Source organism: Mesocricetus auratus, unplaced genomic scaffold (assembly GCF_017639785.1).
Source record: "Mesocricetus auratus isolate SY011 unplaced genomic scaffold, BCM_Maur_2.0 Super-Scaffold_100003, whole genome shotgun sequence".
Classification (NCBI taxonomy): domain Eukaryota; kingdom Metazoa; phylum Chordata; class Mammalia; order Rodentia; family Cricetidae; genus Mesocricetus; species Mesocricetus auratus.
This window is the reverse complement of record NW_024429188.1, coordinates 72,283,881-72,301,849: the sequence shown is the minus strand read 5'-3', so window position 1 is coordinate 72,301,849 and position 17,969 is coordinate 72,283,881. Positions and strand designations below refer to the sequence as shown.

At 42.0% G+C, this 17,969-nt stretch overlaps 1 protein-coding gene across 22 annotated transcripts; it reads right to left on the bottom strand.

Moving 5' to 3' along the window:
• Window positions 1-2,058: 2,058 nt before the first annotated feature.
• On the bottom strand, window positions 2,059-6,149 carry Armcx1 (armadillo repeat containing X-linked 1). 22 transcript variants are annotated; one of them, XM_013115161.3, is made up of 6 exons: window positions 6,018-6,149; window positions 5,595-5,674; window positions 5,250-5,403; window positions 5,063-5,143; window positions 4,213-4,307; window positions 2,059-3,959 (listed from the first exon to the last, which is right to left on the bottom strand). In XM_013115161.3, the coding sequence occupies exon 6, from the start codon at window positions 3,827-3,829 to the stop codon at window positions 2,441-2,443; it is 1,389 nt and encodes a 462-aa protein (XP_012970615.1). In that variant the 5' UTR covers window positions 3,830-3,959; window positions 4,213-4,307; window positions 5,063-5,143; window positions 5,250-5,403; window positions 5,595-5,674; window positions 6,018-6,149; the 3' UTR covers window positions 2,059-2,440. The 22 variants fall into 22 exon arrangements, 21 of the variants coding, with proteins under 21 accessions (XP_012970615.1, XP_012970617.1, XP_012970616.1 ...); XM_013115163.3 differs by having other exon boundaries at window positions 5,595-5,671; XM_013115162.3 differs by having other exon boundaries at window positions 6,040-6,149.
• Window positions 6,150-17,969: the final 11,820 nt, after the last annotated feature.

Genomic DNA, 17,969 nt, shown 5'->3' with positions numbered 1-17,969 from the left:
GCAATATCTATCTAAATTGTCTTAATTCCAGATTGTTAAATAAACAACCCTCTATGAAGACATTGATTGCAATCTACATTGATCTTAGGGAGAAAATGTTCTAAGCAGGAAACATTAAGAATCTGCTGTGCTTATTAACTCTATTTCTCACAGTAATAAATTACCATTCTGAATTTTATTTTCAATAGGAAGTCCCGCTTTATTTGAAAGCATGTCATGTCCTCTGCAAGCTAAGCAAGGCTCAGTAAACCAGGAGGCTGCAAGCTCAAACAAAGCTGCCCTTTTTAGAGCTCCTCTTTCACCTTCCAGGATGTTAATGGCCAGCCCACTCTCAATAGGGGATCAAATTACCTTTGCATGAACCTAGGCAGACAAACTTACCCCTCCACTAGGGCTTCTATCCCTTGCCTTCCCTCCCAATCTTCCCACACCCCTCTTCAGGAACACACACTGCCCAAGCTCTCAACACAGGCCTCACAAGGCCCCAGTGGAGAGGGTGCAGCTCTGTCAGTAGTAAATACCCCTCCCCTGCCCCCACCTTGCCCTCAGCCTGAGCACACTGGAGACCTAACAGAAGAGCTGAGACTGCTCTGAGTTAAAATCAAGGAAGAGCCACAACTTAAACAGACAAACCAGGGACAAGCTTCAGCCAGGGGTGTGGTGTAAACAGCCGACATGGAAAAACAGTCTTATGTTATTGTGGTGTTCAAAGCCACTCTCAAGAGAACCTAGCAAAACCAGACATTCAAGCATATGAAATGTATGGTGGTTACATCAATTGCCTACCCCATTCTGGAGTTTCTTTTAAAATAACGCCCATGAAATGTGAATTAAAGAAAGAAAGCCTGTTTCCTGAGCCTTGAAAAGTTATTCTTTGGGGGGTCGACGATTTAAACCACTGAGCCCCATTATTAGAAAATTATCTTTGAACACATTTACATTGACACAGATCCTAAAACTGTTGGAGGAGAAAATCAAAATAGCAGGTTATCCGCTGGGTCTCTTAACACCATCCCCAAAAGAGAAGAAAGTAACTTGTCCCTGACCTGCCCCATGAGCTCTGCAGACAGTCCCAGGCCAGGACTCTGCTCTTCCTAAAATGGTTGGGAGCTGCAACCTTCCAGGGAAACACTGGACATCAGGAAATGGCCCAGCCATGCCCACACTAGTCTCACCCAGCACTTGTTGGATCCAGCTTATCCTATCATCAATCCAGATAAAAAAATAAAAACAAAACATCAGAGAGAGATTAACCAAAGACTACTGATTCTTATTCGAGAGTAAATGGGTGCATTACTATTCAAATCCACATAACATAGTAAGCCGTGGGCATACTCAAAGAGTCTGAGGCAAGGGGAAAGTTGTAAAGACAAACCAAGGAAGGTCCTTTCTGATGTTTTCAAACAATGATTCTTGGTCACAATGACTGCTAAGATGCATGTTATCAATCGATTGTTGAACAGCTGGCTCCTGGGCAGAAAGCCTTCTTAGTGTACTTTTGTGTCGGTTCAGCAGCATCCGTACATGCTTGTGGTTCTGCTAATCTTCCATGACAGTTACTCTCGGACAATTGACTGTAAGAATCCTTTCCCAATAAGCTGTCAGCACCGTTGACATTTTACGAACTTTTATAGAAGGAATTCTTCTTTCATTCTCACACAAGCTCACCAGCATGCTCTTTGAAGCTGGATCCAGACCTCCGGGCTTTTCTTCCCCCAATCTGCCCTGAATAATCTGCAGATCTTTTGTAATTTATTTTTCAAGCTCAGCCTTCTTAAGTCCCCCTCCCCATAAAACATTCCCCTGCAACATTGTATACAGTGGCTTCTGTTGCCTCTAAGCACTGATAGGAAGCATTTGCCCACGACTAGAAGCTCCTCCAGATTTTATATATAAACACACATAAAGCACATAGTCTTTATTCTCTCTCTCTGTCTCTCTCTCTCTCTGTCTCTGTCTCTCTCTGTCTCTCTCTCTCTCTCTCTCTCTCTCACACACACACACACACACACACACAATCAGATCTTGAACCCAAGGACAAAGACAATGTCTTCTTTCTACTGCTTAAACTTAACTTTATTGATAAAGTACAACTGTTAAATGGACAAATTCAAATCAATAGAAAAGTATAGCTTATTTAAGACATATAGTTACTTCACTGTGGGTTTAGGTAAGCAATAAAAATATCTCATCCTAGGTAGCAAAGTTGAATTGATAAATGCTGTCTTTGTGCAAGCTCTAATATTTGGCATATTTAAAATGACTCAGTCTAAAGCCAGCATCAACGGCTATTGATAATCTGTGATGTTCATTATTCCTAAATAGCAGCTCAAGGGATCTCTTTGCCACACAAGTGTAATGGAAACTAAAGAATTTATGAAACACATTGTTCCCACGTACAAACTTAATTGCTTCAGTGTTGCTTGGAACAGATTGTACATTACAGTTTGGTTAAGACTTTCAGAACTTTCACCTTGACCACCAGATCCTTATGATTTGCTAACGCTTTGATTTTTTTAACACATACTCCAGATTCTTTGAATAGAAAAAACAGTGAGCTCCTGCTGAATTCTTTCCTGGATGATGCAAGTCCTTCACTTTTGATGTTGTCATTTATATTTTCAAAAAGGGTAAGAATGTTAAGAAGAATTTCTCTATCCCACTCTTTATTAAAGAGGGAAATCAACTCTGATGGGACTTTACAACTGACCAGCTCTCTTGTCATGGCTGGATTTTCAGTGAAGTTTATAATCAGTTTCATAGTTTGTATCTTGGTGAAGTGATTTCCCAGGAATAACAAAGCAAAAAAGTCTGGAAAGGAATAGGAAAGCAAATGTTGGTAATGATTCGTCACAGTCATGTTGGTTAACAGTCTTAATCCAGCCATCTGCACAGCTGAGTCCAAGCGACAGATCATGGTATCGTCACACACTTGACTGATGTAAGTTTTAATCTTGCCCTGATTTTCAGAATTAACACTCAAGTTATTAAGGGCATTGTAAGTCTTTTCCCTAATAATGGGATCTCTCGTTTTTATCAGTTTTGCAATAATTGGGACACCACCCAATTCCCGTATGGCATTTTGATTAAATGAATATGCCGCATTGTTACCCAGTGTGACCAAGGCCACCTCCTGAGTAAAAGGGTCATTTGTTCTCTCCAAGATGTTAAGGACCTTTTGGAGGTCAGGGGCACTCAGAATATCATCAATTTTATAGGGGAAGTTGAACTTGCCCCTGCGTACAGGCCACGCTGTGGCTGGAGCCTTGTTGCTCTTACTGCGATTCTTTCTCTTGGCTTTTCCACTTGTCCTGTTCCTAGCCCTAGCTCCACTTCTGCCTGGGTGGCAGCCTCCACCCCTGCCTCCAGGGCAAGGCAAACTCGATGCTAGGGTCCTGGTCCCAGAGATGTTAGCAAACCTGATCCCTCTGCCTGCCTTTGCACTCGCCTGTTCCTTTAGGATCTTGAAAAGGGCCTTAGCCTTAGCTTCTAGGCCACCTCCACCCTGGGATTCTGGGTGTGCTTCGATCTTTACACCCGGACCGCTCTCCTTTACATCATCAGCCTTGGCCGTTGAGTCATCCTGAGGTTTGACTCCTGCCCCCACCCCAGCACTAGTCTTAACTCCTTTCTCAGTTTTGCCCCCAGTCTCTGGTTTGTCACTACAAGACTCTCCCTCCTCTTCCTCCTCCTCTTCCTCATCTTCTTCCTCGTCCCACAGTTTATCATTCTCATCTTTTCCCCAGGTCAGTCTGTATACACAGTAGCAGGCACCAGCCCCGATGACCATGCCGGCAGCCACACATCCAGCTTCGCGAGTGCGGCCCATGGTACAGCCGGAGTGAATCCCTTAACCTGGACACAAAGCTGGCTTGCTCTGGTCCAGAGTACTCTCAAGTCAGGGCAAAGTCTTCAGCTCTTGTAGGTAGGAGCAGCTAACACAGCAGATACAGGGAGACCTAGAGGAAGGAAAGGCTTTCAGACTTTCAACTTCCCAGGTTGTGCCTTTGTACATATATAGACTGAGTCACTTGCTTACAAACATACAAATGTACAGAGATATTGGCTAGCATTTGAGACTAGCTATTCTCATCATTATTCCTTTCCTTTATCTGAAAGCAATTTTGGAAGTTTTCTAAACACCCAGATTCTCCAACTTTATGTTCTTCCACCCATTCCAAGAATGTTAAATTGAATAGATTTATATGTTACCTATGATCTTTACCCTTCCAGACGTCCTGAGTCAGGGTCACAGGGTCACCCTTACATCCAAGTAGTCCCTTCCGCTTTTCCAGACTCTTGCAGATCTGCAAACAAAAGAATACAGAGGTAGGATCGGAGAATTCAAGAGTCAGATAAATTACACCCCAAAAGGATGGATGGATATATATATATCTTCTGAATTTCCAGGTCTTGCCCTTCACTGCAGTGTTTCTTACCTTCTATTACCGTCCTCTCTGCCCAGGGATGCGGCATTATCTCCCTTCCCCTCCTCCTTGGAAGATCAGTCTCCTGCCCTGCCCCGCTACCCTGTGTGTCACTTCTTCCAAAGGTGATACTACATACCCTAACTTGTGAAGCAATGGACAGCAGTACCTAGAAATCGGACTTTATGTGCATCCACACTTGCTTCTGCCACAACTGTCTTCAATGCAGCCTCTCACTCTATTGAACAATTGTATCAATTTTCACTGCCCTGCGAAATTTCTTTCCTCCCTCACTTCACAAACTTAAGGACTAACAGACTGGGTGCCTATTAGACTAACCAAGGACCATACAGGATTTTAGAATAATGTCATCCCCATCTGCAAACCCAGCATTCTTTACAGATATCCCCACCTAACCATCTCCTTCTGGGTTTCTGATCTGCAAAGCACTTCCTTTTGTAAGCTCAGGACCAAAGTACAATGAGGATGCAGAGAAACAAAGTAAACAACAACAACAAAAAAAGGGAAACAGGGTTGCAGAGAAAGTCTGAGTCCACTCAAGTTCATTGTCACCGTTATCTTTTACCCCAAGGACTCCCCTCCCAAAGAGTGTCATCATGCCCCCTCTGACCTACTTGATTCAGGAAATTTTTCCTCCTTCCCCTGCTCCTCCGTTTGGACTGGTCTTCAGGGGCAAGACCCACAGAAACAGACGCCTAAGAAGAGACAAAACACAAAACTTAGACCGTCTAAATGCCAGCTTCCTCAAATCTGGGAACCTGGTTGGTCAGACGGATTTCATGATTTTATTTCTCACCCTACCCCCAGTTCTCTGGACTCTGCTGACACCGCCGGGCGCTATATTTCTACATCCTGGCACTCCTTTCTGCCGTGGTCGGCCATTTTCCCAGCAAAAACCACACCCCTTTGGAAGCGCAGGGCTGGAGGCGGGCCCAGCAAGTCGGGAAAACTCGAGCTGTGGAAGATGACAGATCTCTTCTGTTCTCCCCACCCCAGCCCACCCCCAAAGATAGCCATTTTCTTCTGTGAGAACTGTCCTTTTTCCTGGGGCGGGGACAGGGGAGAACAGACACATAGATAGCTAAAGATTCAATAATGGTCTAGCGTTATGATAAAGCCCTAAGCCATCACCACCCATTTGCGTACCTTAGGCAATCTCAGCTTTAGACTGACATGCAGAAATTCGATGTCGATTATTCCTTTGCTCCAAAAGGTACTGCACTCTACTGAATGACAGAGGATAAGAGTCTCACTGCCTCAAAATCCTGTCTCTGTAGGTGGATCCATGCACCAATCCATAATACCTGCCCTTCCGGACTCTAGGTCCTGACATGCCAAAGCCGACTCCCCGCCCCCCAAACCTAGTCAGGGGTCTCCCCTGGAATCTCTCCCTCCAATGTCCACCGGGATTTTTTTTCTTGTTTTTGTTGTTGTTGTTCTAAGAGGGTCCGAAGACATTGTAAGTGCGTGAGGAGAGCAGGCTGGCATCTCTGCTAACCGCTACCCACAAGACAGCGATCCCCAGGCTTCTTCCCCCCCCCCCCCCGCAACCCTGTCCACAACACAGACCTGCTGGCATCCAGGCAATTACCTTCTCCTCCTCCTTCCGTAGCAGGCCTGCTCGCTGTCAGGCAATAACAGAGAGAGCAAACACCGATTGTAGACCAGAATTAGAACAACGTCTGCACACGTCTGCTTCGGCTCACGTGAGGGTCACGTCACCAGTGAGATCAGGACTCCCACTACACTCCCGCCAACACTGCGACAGGAGGCAGCCTTTCCCCTTCCTTCCTGGCCACACCAGATTCTGCTATTCATTTTCTCTTTGTTAGTCCCCAAACCAGAAGGAGCTTCTTTTGTGGTTGGGATTTGCCTTTCTATGGTTAATGCAGAGACTGAGTTGGCTTTTTCTTCCTCTTCTAGGAGTAATCCTGGCTTTTCTTTATTCCACCCCTAGATGCTCTTCCCTTCTCCCCTTTCCCTTTCAGTTGGGAAAGTCCAGCATTTCCCCTACACTCCTATACCAAACACGATTTTAGAAAAAAGAGACACAGAGTAAAATGGGTTTCTTTAAATTTTTCTGCCCACTTGTTAACAATCAGCTTTACTTTTACATTAAGGACATAAAATTTATGTTTTATAACATGCATAATTGTAGAAAAATCTAAATAGAAGAAGAAAACCCAGCAGACCTTACTAATTGCAATATATATGCATTTATCACACAAAAATTATACTGATTGTGGAAATATAGTTTTCAAAATGCACTAATTAATTTGTTTTTAAAATTGAAAACTGGATTTTTTGCATGATTTATGAATACTGTAAGAAAAGACAGCCAATTGCCTGATTTGGACCATTTTATATTGCTCTTTTTTTCCTACTTTGCCTCAACTTGCAATATGGTAAAATAAAAGCAACATTATTAATCCTAACTTATTTAATTAAGGTAAAACATGTATTTAAGAACCCAGAGTCTTTACTGATTGCTAGAGGAAAGATTTGATGGCTCTAAACACCTGCCCCCGGATTAGATTCGAGTCTACTAAAACTGAGACAGCTGAGGGTGAATGGAGACGGGATGGTCCCATTCTCTGTGCCCTACCAAGAAGCAAGGAATGCGCTGCCCTGCATTCCAGAGCCTCTCATTCCCTGTATCCAAGCAGCTGTTTGTCGCTCAGTCCAAACACACATACACACACATACACGTATGGGTAACCAAAATAATATATACCACCTTTATTCAGATAACAAACGTAAGTAAATATCTTTGGTTCCTTCATGCATTCCCCAAATTCCCAAGAAGTATCTCTGTATTGCATAGAAGAGCTTCCTGTTTTAACCTACCTCTCTGTCCTTGTTCATGGTGCTCCGGATCCTGCTGCTATCAGTAGCTGAGAACATTCTTGCCAACAGTTGTTTTTGTCCTTGTGATAATAGCCATTCATACTTAAAATGAGTCGATATCTCAGTTTGATATTGAGCATTTTTCTTATAATCTGTTGGATATTTCAATCTTTTTAAAATAAAAATGTCTGTTCAGATCCTTTGTCAATTTAAACAACTGAATTATTTAAAGTTCCCCTATTGCTGAATTGTTCAAAAAGTTCCTTATGTTTTTTGGTATTAATCTCTTACAGAAAGGCTCCATTGTAAAAAGATGTCAGTTCTCAAATCAAAATGGTTTATTAAAAGTACTATATCAAATGCCTCCGTGAGCTGCAAGGCATTTTCTCAGTTGTGCTCAATGGGAGGGGGGCTGCCCATTGTGGGCGATGCCATCCCTGGGCTGGTGGTCCTGGGTTCCTGAGAAATCCGTGGGGAGCAAATCAGTAAGCGGCACCCCTCCTTGGCTTCTGCATCAGCTACTGCCCCCAGGTTCTTGCCCTCACTACTTTTGGTGACGAACGATTACATGGAACTGTGAGTGAGACAAACCCTTTCTTCCCCAGCTTGGTTTTGGTCATGGTATTTCATCACAGAAATAGAACCCTAACTAGGACAGTTGGTAATAAACATGATTGGCTGCTACAGTATTGTTGGTTCACTATTTTTTTCTTTAGAACTGTAAGAGAAATTGATCTGTTACATTCCAGAATACACTTTTTCACATAAGAAACCCAATTACAATCTACCTGCTATTTTTCTATCATTTTTTATCTAGAAACAATCTTATTTTATAGATGAATCCCAGTTCCCTCCCCCTCACATCCTCCCATGCCCCACACCAACCCCCCCATTCCACCCTCAGCCACTCCCCAGGGAGGATGAGGCCTTCCATGGAGGATCATCAGTCTGTCATATCATATCGTATCTAGACTGAGAGAGTATCCCTCCATGGGGGATGGGGTCCCCAAAGTCCATTTGTGCACTAGGGAAAATCCTGATTCCACTGCCAGAAGCCGCATAGACTGCCCAGGCCTCCTAAGTGACACCCACATTCAGAGGACTTGGTTAGGTCCTGTGCTGGTTCCCCAGCTGTCAGACTGGGTCCATGAGCTCCCAATTGCTCAGGTCAGCTGTTTCTGTGGGTTTCTCCAGCCTGGTCTTGACCCATTTCCTCACCCTTCCTCCCTCTCTACAACTGGATTCCAGGAGTTTGGCTCAGTGCTTAGCTGTGGGTCTCTGTTTCTGTTTCCATCAGCTACTGGATGAAGGCTCTAGGATGTCATATAAGGTAGTCATTAATTTCATTATAGGGGAAAGGCATTTAAGGTAGCCTCTCCACTATTGCTTAGATTCCTAGATGGGGTCACCCTTGTGGATCTCTGGACATTTCTCTAGTGCCAGGTTTCTCATTAAACCTATAGTGGCTCCCTCTATTATGGTATCTCTTATCTTGCTCTCCCCTATTCTTCCCCCGACTGAGTCTTTCTGATCCCTCATGTTCTGCTCCTCATTCCCTTTCTCCCCTTCTGTTTCTCCTACCTCTTCTCTCCTCTCCCCTCCCCACTCCAGTGCTCCAATTTGCTCAGGAGCTCTTGTCACTTTCCCCTTTCCAGAACCTGGAAACAACCTAGATGCCCCTCAACTGAAGAATGGATAAGAAAAATGTGGTACATTTATACAATGGAGTATTACTGGAAAAAACAATGGAATCTTGAAATTTGCTGGCAAAAAGACAGAACTAGAAAAAGCGATCCTGAGTGAGGAAACCCAGACCCAGAAAGACGAATATAATATATACTCACTCATAAGAAGATATTAGACATAAAGCAAAGGACAACAAGGCCACAGGTCACAACTCCAGAGAACCTAGGCACTAATGGAGTGTATACTGTACTGAGTCATTTATGACAGTCCTAGACGTATAATACCTCAGTGTTAAAACTTGCATGTTTCAGGACCAGAGAAATGACTCAGCAAGTGGAGGTACTTGCCACCAAGCCTGTTCTTTGTTAGTTTTTTTTTCGAGACAGGGTTTCTCTGTATTGCTTTGGAGCCTATCCTGGAATGTGCTCTGTAAACCAGGGTGGCCTCGAACTCACAGAGATATGCTTACCTCTGCCTCCCGAGTGCTGGGATTAAAGCCACTAAGCCTGTTGACTTGAGTTAGATCCTTAGACCCACATGATGGAAGGAGAGAACCAGTTCCCACAAGTTGTCCTCTGACCTCCACATGCATGCCATCACACACACACACACACACACACACACACACACACACACAGAGAGAGAGAGAGAGAGAGAGAGAGAGAGAGAGAGAAAGATACACACACATTTCTAAAATTTGTATTTTTGAATGCCTGGTAAGAATTAAATAATTTTTTCATTGAAATGCTAACATTTTAAAGCTAAAAGCCACTTAGCAATCTTTTTTTGAGATACATAACATTTTCAAATGACCTTTTTAGATTAGCATAAAAGGTAATGGGTTTGTGGTGGTATTTTCATAAGCAAGTTTCACATTCTCTTCCACCACCATCCTCCCTACATTTTCCCACCAAAACTAGTGTTCCTGTTTTAACTTTACATTCTCTCTGTGTGTGTAGGAGAGATCTCACGTACCTGAGGTACTGACATGGCCTGTTTGGGGTGTGGACAGAGGCACGTGGGAAAGGTGAAGGATAAAAGGGGGAAAAGAAAGGAAAAGCTCCCTAGTTTACAGCTGATGTGGTTAGTTTTCAATCATTTAGGGTTGGGATTGGAAGGAGGTGTTCAGACTTGGGCATCTCTTTCAGATAAGTTTAGGGTTTAGATGGGATAGATATACTTAGGATAGGATATAAATAGATTATAATTTGCTTATCATCTTCTATGTATATATGCTGTATATGTTTGAGTTTTGTATCAAGTCTAAATCTTTTATTTAGGCCAAAAGGGAAATTGTAGGGGAGATCTCACGTACCTGAGGTACTGACTACACCTGATTGGGGTGTGGACAGAGGAATATGGGAACGGCGAGGGATGAAAGGGGAAAAAGAAAGGGAAAGCTCTCTCTTCGATACCAGGCGAGGTTTGGAGACCATAAGAGCACTGACCTAGTTCTCAGCTTCTCATGTAAGTCACTTCTCTCTATCTTAATAAATATCCAACTACCTTTTCCCGGCATCCATAGTGTGATTCATTTCCCTTTCCCTCTACCTCTCTCTCTCTCTCTCTCTCTCTCTCTCTCTCTCTCTCTCTCTCTCTCTCTCTCTCTCTCTCTCTGTGTGTGTGTGTCTGTCTGTCTCTGTCTCTCTCTCTGTCTCTATTTAGCTGTGAGCTGAGGGAGTTGTGCACACCACACTATCTGTGTGGAAATCATAAGACAAGTTTTGTGGAGTCAGTCCTCTCCTTCCACCTTAACATGGTTTCCAGGGACTGAACACAGATGGTGCTAATCCCAAGGAAGGGAGGAGAATGACCAACAACTCAAATCATCATGGCCAACTTAATTAAAGCAAGATTTCTTTATTTGTGTACACTGCCACCTCACCCTAAGGTGGTGTTCAATGTCAGCATTGGATGTGAGGAAAATAAGACTTTCATAGCTCAGGAGTAGATAGTTTCCAAATGGCAGACTTGGCAGGCAAAATAGGCAGGGTTGCAGGAGCAAAACATTAGGCCTAACGACCTCCTGAAACAAAGACATGGTTGCAAAGTGAGCATAACAAGCAAGTCATAACAAAGGAATTGTAAATGGTTATTGCAAGATGGTTATCAACAACTTTTGAAACAAAGACATGATTACCATTCCTGGAACAAGCAAAATAGAACTGGAACCCAGTGGTAGAAACGGGGGAGTGATGAGCAAGACCAGGCTGGTGAAACCCCAGAAACAGCTGACCTGAACAAGGGGGACCTCTTGAACCCCAGACTGATGGCTGGGAATCCAGCATGAGACTGATCCAGACCCCCTGAATGTGGGTGTCAGCGAGGAGGCCTGAAAATTCTATGGTGCCTTGGGCAGTAGATCAGTATTTATCCCTGGCATACAAATGGACTTTGGGTGCCTCTCCCACAATGAGGGATGCTATCTCAGCCTGGACTCTTGGGGGAGGGCCTAGGTCCTGCCCTAAAAGAAATGACAGACTCTGGATACCCCCCATGGAGGACCTCACCCTCCCTGGGGAGCAGAGTGGGGATTGAGTGGGGGACTGGGGCAGGTGAGGGGTGAGGAGGAGAGGAGGGAGAGGGAGCTGGGATTGATATGTGAAGCAAGCTTGTTGCTAATTTAAATTTTAAAAATTAAAGAAAAATAAAAAACGAACTATTTGTAGTTAAGGCATAATCAGGTTTAATCATAAATAGGAATGAGCCTAGTTTGTCTTTACTGTAAGATGTCTTTTAAGCACAAGACAGTGGCCCTTGTGTTCTTCTAAGAGGAGACACAAAAGAGCTCCTCTCCTTCTCTATCTCCCTCCCTCCCTTTTGTCCTTGCCTTTCTCCAATGCAGCAAGGAAAGGTCATGTGAGGACAGGGAGTGAGAAGGCAGCCTTGAAGAAAGCCCTCACTAGAAAGTGCTGGCATATTCATTTCTCTTGTTTAAACCACCGGTTCATTATATTTTGTTATAGTAACCTGAGCAGATAAATTAAAAAAAGCACTATGCTAGGTGAATTAAGTTAATTACAGAACAAATGTATGACTCCACTTATACAAATTATAGAAATTTTCTAGGGTAGTGAAGTTCGTAGAAACAGAAAAAAAATAGAAAAGAGAAATGTTCGTATCCTTCCCCTTCATTTACAACTCTGGAGAATCCAGCCCTTCCCAATGCACTAGACTTCCCTAGAGGGAAAAATCAGCTCACGTGGTCCCCTTAAAGGGAGCTTTTTGTCCAGGAAGGATTGCATTTTCATTTTCATAAGTGATGTTTCCTCACGTGTGCATAATCCAGCAAATGCCAATAAACCAAACCTTAAACTAACCCCTGAACCCGAGTCTATTACCGAGACAACATTAAAGCAAAAACCTGGGGATCTGAGACCAGTGTTGAATACAAAATTGGCTACAAGACCTCTTAACTATTATGTAATGTTACCCACTAATGTCCAAGTCCCTCAGTGCTACACTGAAAGCCCTTAGAATTGATCAGGGAAGCCTTAATAAGTCTCATGCTTTGTACTCCCTGTATCTGTCTGTGTCTGTCTGTCTGTCTGTCTCTCCCCCACCTCTCTCTCTCTCTCTCTCTCTCTCTCTCTCTCTCTCTCTCTCTCTCTCTCTCACACACACACACACACACAGTTATTAAGGAACACATGGATGCCTGTGCCACATGGACTCCTATGCTCATTGCTGGCACAGTGCAGCTTGTAACTTTAAACATTTACACTTTGACACACTGTTCAGGCTCTAGGGAAATGCTCTTCATATCTAAACAAAAGGCAACTGTGTTCAAATGACATGAAGATTTGTTAATTATGTCACCCCTCATATTAAAGACAAGCATTATTTCATACTGCAAGAAAAGAAAATTTCAAAAAGTAAAAGATTTAAGGAAGAGAAAATACTAACTAACTTGCCAAAGTATCAAATACATAACGCAATGTATTTTTTAATAAACTATACTTCCCTAGTAGTACACAGTATCCATTTCATTGCTTCTCTGCATTTCCAGATTTTTGTTGCACAATCAAAATTAGTGCAATATTTGCAGCATATGCATATGGAGGAAGGCCGAAGAATATTTTTCAATATTAAACAATCCATGTCACTCCCTATTTTAGGATAGATACATAAGTTGACAGAGAGACAGCTAGACAAATAGATAACAATGGTAAAACTTTGTCAAATTGTATTCCCCAGGAAGAAGATTGTGAGATGACATTCTGGGGGAACACAAGGAAACAGGAATAAAATTTCAGTGCACAGGTAGTGGAATTTCTCAGCATACCCTGTCAAGAATTCTGAAGAATGGAATGAAACTTCCGAAATGTTCCAAATTGAAGCAAGAATCCTGGGGCCTTTATGACAACATCAGTGAGTCACTGAATATGTGCCACCTAGTAAATAGGATCTAATTGTAAATAAGGAAACATTCTTCAGCTGAGGAAATCCCAGAAGAGTGCTGACAGCTAAGTTCTCTTTGGTGGCAACATTCCCAATCAATGAAGCAATGTCATGTATTGCTAAAGGGAATTTCAAGCGGTACCACACTCACCTTGCACATTCTAGATTCACTTCATGTAATTTCTGGAACAGTTTCTCAAGCATAAGGTTGAAACTAAGGACAAAGTACATCCCTCATCTCCACATTATCTCAAAACTACAAATAGCTATTTCTATTTTCCGCTATCAATTATAGAGGAGCATTATTCCTAGACTCTTGCTTATGTGACCAGATTCTCACTTCTGAACACATAGCTCTCTCAAGTTAAAGTTCTTACGTTGTTCAGTACCTATATAATAAGCTTACCAATACATGACCAACACTTGTTTTTTCCCCTTTCTCGGAAAGAGATCACAATGATGCCATACCCAATGAAATGAAGGAAAGGTATTAGAACAACAGTAATAGATGCCATGGAAGACCTGAACCTATTCAACCTTCTATGTTCATGGGTCTGATATAGCCCAGCTCATGATGGGTTATTGTTAACATCAGCATTTGATTTCCTATAACCATTTGTGCATTCCATCTCCACCAGCATACAGGAGCATGTCAGGCACTGTTTTTAAAAGGTCTGCTATACTCCCCTGTATGTGAGAGGGATCTGCTCCAGAAACTCAGCTATATTGTGACTTCCCCCACAGAGGCTTATTTTATGAACACAAATGACACTAATACCACAAGGTCTGTCTTTTGTATGGGCCACTTGAAACTTTATTTGGGACCATAGAACCATCTTCCACTACAGGCCCCACTTAAGGTTGGAAGTTTCTTTGTTCCTCAAAATACAGACTGAAACAGGGCAAAATGTACAAATTCCAGAACCTAAGAAGTCAATCTTCTTTCTTTGCAAAGAATTCTAAAATGCCCTAATGTAGAAAGATTCTTATGTAGAAGGATCTCCTGACATTCCTCAGATCATTCAGCCACTAAAAGTTATACTTAATATGGCCAGCCTCTGGTCCTTTCTAGAGTTTGGCTCTTACCTTCTGCAGTGCATGTGTCTTGCCAAAGCAGCTAACATGCTACTTTTTCTGAAGCATTGTTCATACTCCTTTAGACTACATTAAAAGGGAAGATAGGAGAGTTAGTAGGACCTTGAAGAAAAATGAGAAATGGGGTGTTGGCCACTCTATGTAAGTACACTTTTTGATGTTCAGTCTAATAAGGATAGGAGGATAAGCATATTTATCACAAGAGCTGAATACTATGTGCAAAGGCCATGGTAATCTCTACTAATAAAAATACTACGTATACCTGACATGGGGTTGGAATTGCCTTACTACTTGGTTGACAATAATTTCCTGTCATCTTCCAGCCACTGTCCACATTTTGCAGACCACAAAACTGGCTAATTAGAAGAAAATATAATGGAGACCATGTCTTTATATTTTGTACATCTTTAAAAGAAGCACTTATTTGTGCCACCGACCCCTCCAGGATGCTGTAAATACTAAGTTGACTAGGGAATGCATGCACAATTTCAGAAGCAGTCACTTGGCCTTTTCCTCTACTAATAGCACTGCTTCAACAGGCCAAAGAACAATGGGCCTGGGACCAATTCAGTCTTCAGAGATCATGAAAATAACCACTGGGTCAAGTTTTAAACTAAGTGAACCTACTGTGAGCTAGACCTGAAACTTGATCTTATTTAATTCCTAGCTTTCATAGTCTCATGGGAGTTTGGGAGCTGCAATGACATTTAAGGTCTCTGAGTATCCATGGCAATTGAAAATCAATGTTTGTCCTCAGAATCGGTCATTCGTCTTTCCTTAGCATATAGTTATGTGGGTCATTGGAAAGAATAAGGAAATATTCCTATGAATTTCTATGAAGGGCATCAAGAGATAGTCTTTCAAATAGTATAATCTAGAGCAAAATATCTCAATCACAAGCTGACAGGGACTAACTTTTTATTGAGGCAACTTCCTTCAGACTTCCAACCACCTTTGATTTCTTTTAAGCGGTTTATGAGGCTGCCTATTGACTGTCTATGTCTCATTAACCATGCCTTAACCTGTTATCCATCTGTAGCATTGTTAATCATCCCCATGGGTCTCTGAAAAATATGGTACTTGATCCCTTTCTCTGATCTTATAAAGCATGACAGTATTTGCATCCACCTGACCTCTAATAGTTAAGGATATCCCTGAAGGATCCATTGTCTCAGAGTCATCACCATTTCTATTCTTATTCTTCCACCCATAGCACACTCTTCTACTCTGAGCTCAGACCTCCAAAGGGGAATACAACCAAAATGAGTGACAATGGTACCCCTTTTGCCAGCATAATTCATATAGCTTTGCTAACTATTAGAGTTTTCCAGTGGAATATAGTCCTTGAGAAATTTTTCATACATTATATAATACATCGATTCTATCACTCTAACTTAGTTGATTACTTTAAAACATTTATTTTATGTATATGCATAGGTGATTTGTCTACATGTATGCCTGTATACCATGTGCATGTAGTACTGGGGGAGGTCACAAAAGGGTCTCAGATCCCCTGGAACTGGAGCCACCATGTAGGTGCTAGTAATTGGACCTGGGTCCCCTGGAAGAGCAGCCAATTCTCATAACCACAGAACCATCTCTGCAGCCTCTTATCTGGGTCTTTAACCCCTTCTTCCAGGTGGCATTCATGTCTCAATATGAGCTTCTGTTTTCCCATACTTTAAGGAACCATCTGAACCATTAATTCATATCACTTCCTGGATCTTTGCTAGGGCTTTAAATCTTGGAAACATTCTCAAATGGATTTATTCTCCTATATTCCATTTTGTACTCTAGACCCACTAACGCTGCTCGTGAAATTTCACTTTTTGTCCATACTCTCTCAGTACCTACTGGTGCTGATGGCTGTTTAGATCTTTCAGCTACTGACTTCTATATTCCCTTTCCTTATTACATTCAATACACCCCAGATATCTTAATACTGTGGTTTAGACCTAGTTACAGGACCAGTAATCAAGATGAGAAGTCAGAGCAGATTCCAGGTTCAATGTACATTATCTTAAAGACTAAAGGCATGCTTGAATCTTCAAGAAAGGTGGAGTTTTAGCCTTCAATAGTCAAAGGTGAGACAGTTTTTAATAATTAAAGGATTCAGAGAGATGTAGGAGATACAAAATATTTATGGACAACCATCAAGGGGTTTCATCTTACGGGTCACATGGTTGCATCTCTTTCTAACCAGGGCTTAGATCTAACATAGAAGATTTGATTATGATTTTAACATTATTTGAAGCTTTACTTTTTTCAATAATTCCTGTGAGTACTCTTCGGATCTCTCTTCCTGTACATTAAAGCTCTATATAATTTGTGAAGGAAGCTCTCTTACTTTTGAATACAGCTTTTAGGTTAAATGTCAATCAAACTTAATACCATCCCTATATATAAAATGTATACCATGTTTGTTAAAGTATTTAAATTATTTTAGATTTATAGATTTTATTTATGTGTTTAAGTGTTTTGTCTGAATGGTTTATGTGCGCCTTGCACATGCCTGGTGCCCAAAGAGGTCAGAAGAGGGCAATGAATCCCCAGAAATGGGACTTACGGATAGTTATAAACTACCACATCGGTGCTGAAAATCAAATTTAGATCCTCTGTAAGAACAAGTGCTCTTAATGAGTCGTGCCTCCAGCCTCATTTTTCAAGTTTTGACATATGGTTCCAGACAATGCTTTCCCTGTCATCAGCAAATTCTCTCTAGCTGTTCTTGTGCCATCTCATTCCATATTTGTACCTATGCAACCTTCCACCAGGGATGGGGTTCACATTGACAACTGGTCAGCAAGAAATCTGTTTAGAGTATTTCATCCCAGTGATTGCTTTCTTGAACAGCTCCTTGTATTGATTTTTGAAAGTTTGTTCTCCAGGGAGCAAACAAAGGCACTGAAGGGAAAAGAGGGAAGCAGGGATGGACAGAGAGAGCTAATATGCTGTCTCAAGCCATGTCCATCAGTTATTGGACACAAAATGTCCCCAGGAAGAAGGTATGATCTTGGGGAGATAGCTGTCTTCAATTGATGCATTTCTGGAAGTGTGATGACAGCTGAGAGCTATCTAATAATATCACTCCTAACAAATGAAATAAGCAATTTATTCCTGTAGGGGGATCAGGCAGCAAGCAGGTGGTAGAATCCATTACAATATGATACCATTTTTTTTAGACAGGGTCTCTCTACATAGGCCTGGTTGGCATGGTACTTATTATGAAAACCAGGCTGGCCTCAAACCCTCCTGCTTCAGCTTCTGAGTGCTAGCATTAAAGGTGTGGGCCACCATACCATCTATTAACAACGAAATATCTATGGTTCTCAAACAGTACTCTTAAGACTATTTTGTTTTGTTTTGATGTCGTCTCACTATTTTGACCATCCTTTCTAATTCGCCCCCTGACTATCTAGGACAATAAGTGTATGCCATTGAACATGAAGCAATAATACTTTCATTTTACAGAATAGTTTAAGAGAATAGAAA